This window comes from Penaeus chinensis, chromosome 2 (genome assembly GCF_019202785.1).
Source record: "Penaeus chinensis breed Huanghai No. 1 chromosome 2, ASM1920278v2, whole genome shotgun sequence".
NCBI lineage: Eukaryota > Metazoa > Arthropoda > Malacostraca > Decapoda > Penaeidae > Penaeus > Penaeus chinensis.
This window is the reverse complement of record NC_061820.1, coordinates 5838512-5846011: the sequence shown is the minus strand read 5'-3', so window position 1 is coordinate 5846011 and position 7500 is coordinate 5838512. Positions and strand designations below refer to the sequence as shown.

At 40.4% G+C, this 7500-nt stretch overlaps 2 protein-coding genes across 2 annotated transcripts in view; one reads left to right on the top strand and one right to left on the bottom strand.

Moving 5' to 3' along the window:
- LOC125031263 (neurobeachin-like) overlaps positions 1-7500 on the bottom strand; it is a 1410248-nt gene that overhangs the window by 428728 nt on the left and 974020 nt on the right.
- LOC125032438 (cuticle protein 8-like) overlaps positions 6698-7500 on the top strand; it is a 1456-nt gene continuing 653 nt past the window's right edge. Inside the window, exons 1-4 of the mRNA XM_047623565.1 lie at positions 6698-6752; positions 6871-6951; positions 7084-7221; positions 7336-7500. The exon at positions 7336-7500 is cut by the window's right edge and continues 653 nt beyond it. Of these exons, the coding sequence (XP_047479521.1) occupies positions 6717-6752; positions 6871-6951; positions 7084-7221; positions 7336-7476 (396 nt within the window). The 5' untranslated portion in view covers positions 6698-6716 and the 3' untranslated portion in view covers positions 7477-7500. The remainder of the gene's footprint in view (positions 6753-6870; positions 6952-7083; positions 7222-7335) is intronic.

The window sequence follows — 7500 nt, the reverse complement described above, 5'->3', positions numbered from 1 at the left end:
TACACACACACACACACACACACACATACACACACACACACACACACACACACACATAAACACACACACACACACACACACACACATACACACACACACACACACACATAAACACACACACACATACACACACACACACACACACACACAGACACACAGACACACACACACACATTGTGTAATCGTGTGCCTTTACTTAAGAAAAAGATCATCATATTTAATTTAACAAACAATTTACTTGACATGCAAATATAAAAATGTAAGGTGTAAAAAATCAAAATTGCGTGACGCTGTGAAATAAAATCTCATTCATATACCGAGTTATTTTGCAAAACCTTTTCGTAATTTCCTCAAAGAGCAAAAAAAAAAAAAAAAAAAACGAAATTAATTCCCATCTTTCATTCACAACATGCCAACAGGTACAAAACCCTAAGTCCACAAAAAGAAAGTTTCATTGCAGTCAAGTCTTCCGGGATATATTGTATTTCGTTTAATGATTCTCGTAAAAATATTGCTTCTATCTAAAGTAAATGTCATAAACCCAGCAATATACATCAATGCACTGATTTTGCACGTGTTGTCACCACATAACGGAGCAACAGGCAACTGATGGTTTTCCGCCATATGCTGTCCTGGGTGACATGTGCGACTACTGCGGCCAGGAAAGGTAAATATGGTGGAACATTCTCTCGTCTTTTTCGCACACTGGATAAGCGCCATTATTAAAGTGAACCGAAGTTACCGGACCCCCTTCACCATGCATGCTGCGCTAAGGCCTCGCTTTTTTGGGGAGAAGATTTTAAGCCCATCGCCTTGAAGGTACAAACCAATCTACTATCAATACGTTCAAAGGAATAATCCATAACAAATCCTTTTAACAAAATACAGGGGGAAAAACCGGCGAAAATAAACCCAGCGTCAAAGTAAACATCCCATTTGCACACGGCGCGGAGTTTCTCTCTTTGTTACAAGCACGACACGCTTCAGTGGTCCTTTTGCTAACTTTTCTACCAGAACGACGCCGGTTTCACCCTTCCAATTTTCACCTGAATGGATGAAACTTAATCCTCCAAAACAATAAACACAGCCAACAACAATAAGAACGGCCTCTTACACTCCCCTAATCATCATAAACTGAGAAAACGATCATCAATCATGGATTTAGACAAAAGTGTAATGTTTCTCGGGGTGACGATGAGAAAGCAGATACTCTAACGGTCAAGTCTATAACCAATGTCATATACACACTCGTTGTATATTTAAACATCCTAATCATTAATGAATACCCCGACACCTAGGATTTCCAGATCTACGTAACCTTGGAAATTACAGCTCCTTGAACTTCGAACACGACAATACCTAAACGCTTGGCCCTTTAACGTGGACCGAGAAACAAGTGTAAAGTTACCGCAACCGCATTGCAACCGCGCCAATAAACCGAACCTTGGACACGCGTATGAAACCGTGAACGGCAATTAGTGCCTTGCAATCAGTCCCAGCGTGAATTCGGGGGCTAAGAAAACCTAACCTTACAAGCCTTAATTGCCTTGTGGGTCTGGCAATAAGGAAAAAGACCCCTGTGTCTAATATATATATATATATATATATATATATATATATATATATATATATACCACACTCACACTCACACTCACACACACACACACATATAGAAAAGGTATGAATGAGAATGAATATCTTCACAATACAAGATATATTCAAAAGATATTCATTCTCATTCATACCTTTTCTACATTTGTCAACATGAATGCGGTTCATATATATATATATATATATATATATATATATATATATATATACATATATGTACCTATATATATATATATATGTACTTATATTTATATTCATATACATACACATATAAATATACACACACATATATATACCTATATATATTCATATATATAAATATATACACATACACATACACACACACACCCACACACATATACATATGTATATATGTGTATGTGTGTGTTTGTGTGTATGTGTACATGTGTACATGTGTATATGTGTGTATGTGTATATGTATGTGTATTTATATAAATATATATGCATACATATGTATATATGTATATATATGTATATGTATGTATGTATATATATATATATATGTATATATATGTATGTATATGTATATGTATATATATATATATATATATATGTATATGTATAAATAAATATACATATATATATATACACACACACCTATTTATATATATACTGAGAGAGTGAGTGACAGTGAGAGTGACAGTGAAAAGAGAGAGAGAAGAGAGAGAGAGAAGAGAGAGAGAGAGAGAGAGAGAGAGAGAGAGAGAGAGAGAGAGAGAGAGAGAGAGAGAGATAGAGTATGCCTGCGCGCGCGTGTGTGTATGTGTGTGTTAATGTCTGTTAGTGTGAGTGTGAGTGTAAGTGTAAGTGTAAGTGTAAGTGTAAGTGTAAGTGTAAGTGTAAGTGTAAGTGTAAGTGTAAGTGTAAGTGTGTGTGTGTGTGTGTGTGTGTGTGTGTGTGTGTGTGTGTGTGAGTGTGTGTGTGTTTGAGCCTGTTGACGCGTCTTGTGTCGATGCCATATGGCGAGTTGATAAACACTCAATAGCAACCAATATCCGCAGCGTCACCTCATCAGCGCCCAGTAAGAGTGGTGATTTACAGGCGCGGTTCCAGAGGCTCCGGCCAACATCTGGCAAATCCCTCGCTGGACACTGGAGGGCTGCCGGCTAGGACAAACATTCTAAAAGATCTAAACCTAATTGTCTCGCGAGTCTAGCCAATATTTTCCTCTCTCCCTTTTCTCCTCGCTCAGGTTCCGTGGCGTCTCCATTTCAGCTGGCACACAAAGACCTCCGATTAGTGTTTTAATTAGCTTTTGAATTCTTCCTTGAGTCTTAGGAGACTGGTGTAGGAGTCCTCGACTTTGGGTTTCCTTTCCCTAACAACAACAAACAAACAGAGGAAGCAGAAAACCTAATTCTGCCGCGAGCCATTGAGGACGACATCAACGGCCTCACTTCCTCTCCTTCTGATGGAATTCACACTGTGACAGAATTACTTGAATATTCAGTACATAGGTACTCCTCCTTCTCCCTCCTCCCTCTTTCCCATTTCCTCTCGTCTCCCTCGCCCTCTCCTGCTAGGCTACAACTTCTCCCAACTCACAACAAACGCATCTCCCAGTCTTCCTGGAATTTACAGTCACACAGGGAAAAACTTTTTTTTTCCTCTCTCTCGTTGAAGAATGTTTGGCGACTCCGCTCATTAGTGAGCTTTCTCCGGGGAAAAGCAGTCTATCTCGTGATCCCGGCCAAAGCTCTTTAATTGTTGTCTTAATTACTTTTCTTCACTGCGGATAGAAAAGAGGCAATTTTCGAATACAATAGACTGACACAAGGGCAACTTCTCAAGGATTATCATGACTGTCTCGATTTGGTTTCCGTCACTACAGTGAAAATGGCTTTCAATGCAATTGTTATTTTATTTATTTATTTATTTTTGTATTTTAAACTTGTGTTTGGATAAATCAACATCTGACCTAGTGTTATTGCGACTGAACATTTTCCAAAGGTCACATAAGGAACAAAATATTTAACGTCCCTGCAAAAACACGAGGCCGGCGTGTCCCTGCGCGGTCTCGCTTGCGGTTTATGCACTTGAGCCTGCCCTAGGTCAGGGGTGCCTGCTTTTTTGTTTTCTCATCGACTGCGCTATCATCCAGACACGGCTGGAGTTCTGTGAAGGGCGAACCTAGTTGTGGAAGGTTACGCATAGTGCAGCACACGCACACACACACACACACACACATACATACATACATACATACATACATACATACATATACACACGCACATACACACACGCACGCACACAGAGAGAGAGAGAGAGCGAGAGTGAGTGAGTGAGTGAGTGAGTGAGTGAGTGAGTGAGTGAGTGAGTGAGTGAGTGAGAGAGAGAGAGAGAGAGAGAGAGAGAGAGAGAGAGAGAGAGAGAGAGAGAGAGAGAGAGAGAGAGAGAGAGAGAGAGACGATTTAACACCACTCGCAACCAGAACAAAGCAACCCATAATTTTCTGGTTATGAGGAACAAGTCACAGCCAAATTCACACCAATCTAAATAAATTCTAAACAATTTCACCAGAAGAAAAAAAACAACAACAGTTGTGTCATGAGACTCTGCTCACTGTCGTCAAAAAACGGCATGGGGAGGGGTAAAGACACATCACCTGGTCATTACACTTTGTCACATTTTGAAAAGATTGTGGTTCTGCTTGAAATATTTTACTCTTTTGCCTTTATCTTGGAATCGTGGCTTTGCGGTCCCAAACGTCTTTAAAATGTATATTTCTTTCCCATTACAAAATGAAAATGAAATTAGTCGTAACAGTAAATATTCCCTTTCTTTTCTCTTCGTAAATATTACAAGTAAAAGTGTGAGGTCGACAACTGTCATGAAATAAAGATGCAGTTTTTGAAGACAGGGCTATAAATACATAAACATTCTCTGCAGGGAAGGGAAAGGAACAAGAGGAAAGTTTGTGGCAGGAGTCCGGGAGGAGAGAAGGAGATAAAATGAGAAGCAAACGATAAACATAGAAAAGAAAACACAACTGAAAGAGAAAGAAAAATAGGAGAACGACCAAAAAGGAAAGGGTGGATAGGAAAACGAAAATGGATTGAAAGGAAAGAGAATTGGAAGCCAGGGGAAGAGGGATAGAAGAATGATAAGGAATAAAAAAGGGAAAGGGGGAAAGAAAACAGGATATGACCAAGAGGGAAAAAAGAGAAAAGAAAATGAAAGGGAAAGAGGAAAGAAAATATAAAGGATGGAGGAAAGAAGAGGGCAAGACGGGGGAGGCACAAGAAGGCAATGACGTGCCTGAATCTTATTAGTCGCCACATGGGAAGAACAAACACTAACTTGCTAGACGATTTCTCCAATGAAAACAAAACCTCAGAAAGTGTTGAAGTTTATTTGTTTTATTTCATTTTCCCCCACTTAGGCCTCAATACGCTGCTTCAAACTAGGCACTATAACGTTGTTTCATGCAGGCACAATATGCACACGTTCACTTGCCTTGATCAAAAGTAACTGCTTAAAAATAAACACATAATGGAGAGCTTTTTTAATGTATTTTCTTCATTCTCAGTACTGTGGCTAAAATTAGGAATACAGTTTTCAGCTTTAATAACTACTTTTTTTGGAAGATGGTACAGTTTTTGTGTTTACGCAGAGCAACGTATCAAGGAAAAAAGAAATATCTATAAATTCTGTCCTCTCCTCGCCCACTCCACCTCTCTCTCGTTTTCTCTTCTCTTCCTCTTCCCCTCACCTTTTTTCTCTTCTGTCCCCCTGTTCTCCCCCTCTCTATTTATTTTCCTCTGCCCATTACAATCGACACACCTCCTTCTCTCTCTCTTTCTCCATAGTCTCCTGGTTGCAGTTCGCCAACGATTAGTGGGTCCAACAAAGCGCTGTAATAATATCGCCGACTTTACAACAACAAGCGAGAGGTTCGTCCACTTAGTTCCACTCAAGTAATTATCGAAGATCTTTAACGAGAATCATCGCGGTCGCAGCGCTCGCCTGCAAGCAGCACTTTCCCTTGCAAGATGCCCGCTCCGCCCATGGCAGCTGCGAGTGTGTGTTAACATCCACTACATTCATATACCCTGTATTTATATCATACACATTACATAAATTATAAATATTATATACACACCTTATACATCACACACACACACACACACACACACACACACACACACACACACACACACACAACACACACACACACATATATATATATACTTATATTTATGTGAATATATATATATATACATATACATATATACATATATGTGTGTGCGTGTGTCGGTGTGTGTGTTTATGTGTATATAAATAGATAGATAGATAGATATAGATATGTATGTATTTTTTCATACTTAAATATATTTATACCAATCGATCTATCTATACATTTATATATACGTATGTACAATATATGTGTGTGTGTGTGTGTGTGTGTGTGTGTGTGTGTGTGTGTGTGTGTGTGTGTGTGTGTGTGTGTGTGTGTGTGTGTGTGTGTGTCTGTGTGTGTCTGTGTGTGTGTGCGTGCGTGAATGCGTGTTTGTGCTGATATGAATGTGTGAAGGAGTGTTTCTATGTCTCCTCACAACCACTATAGATATGTAAATTACATTGATTTGCTACGTTAGCATATACGTGAATAAATACCAATAAACGTAACAACAAATATAAACTGGTAGATGACCAGCCAAACAGATAGGCAAATACTACACGGATCGAGACAAATTATAAAAAAATACAGGCACATAGAGTAATAGACAGTTTATTACAATGAATTGTAGGTAAACACCATTTCTCTTACCCATATTTGAATGTGTCAGTGTATTCATGCAATCAACAAGGCAACTCAGATACAACACGTATCCATGAACAGCTCCCATGCATTTGCTAATATCTACAAACACGTTTCAAAACATTTCCACATCAAGACGTCTGCAGGGAAGCCCAGGCAGGGCGCCACCCCCGGCCTGCAGGGGGTGACCACGGTCCAGCCGGCCGCCGACGAGGAGCCCTGGCCGATCTCCCCCCTCAAGGCCAGGATGGTTCTCCCTCACTCGTATAAATGTGGGCTTGGGAGACGGCTAGGCACCACTCACGCCATCCCTCGGTCTCGGATGCTACGTGCCTCATACTCGACAGACATGTATAAGGTAAAGAAGGGTTTTCAATAATGTGTATGTGTGTACAAACAATGCGTAATAGTGATTTGAAACGTTTCTTTTGCAGAGTGACTAAGAAAAATGTCCCCTTTTTCTCCTTTCTAATCAGTTCACCGTCCTCGCCGTCCTCGTGGCCGCGGTGGCTTCTCTGCCATCGAACCTCTATCACGCGCCCCCAACATATAAGGAGGTTAGTAGCTACAGAAACTGGTGATTTTAATCGTAACGAAAAAAATATGTTGTATAATGTCTCCCACGGGAGCTATAACACCCTAGTTACTGCTCAGTACCAAGTAATAACGGGTCTAATTTATCTCAACAGCCAGCCAAGCCATACTCGTTTGCGTATGGCGTCCAGGATAAATACGCCGGCACAGACTTCGGCCAGAACGAAGAATCTGACGGAAACACAGTCAGGGGCTCTTATACTGTGCAGCTTCCCGATGGCCGCAAACAGACGGTAAAAACTACATTTTCCGAAGTTCTCAAAAAGGATAAAATAACAGATTTCCCTTTGGAATATAAAAACAATCTAAAAAAATAAATAATAATAATACTCTTTGTGTCCCAACAGGTGAACTACGAAGCTGACCACTACAAGGGCTTCGTTGCCGACGTGAACTACTACGGCGAAGCTCAGTACCCGAAGTACACCGGACCTGCAATCACCTTCAAGCCAAACCGAGGATACCACCCAGCCCCCGCCTACCACTAACTAGTCACGGTCCCTGTCTGTACA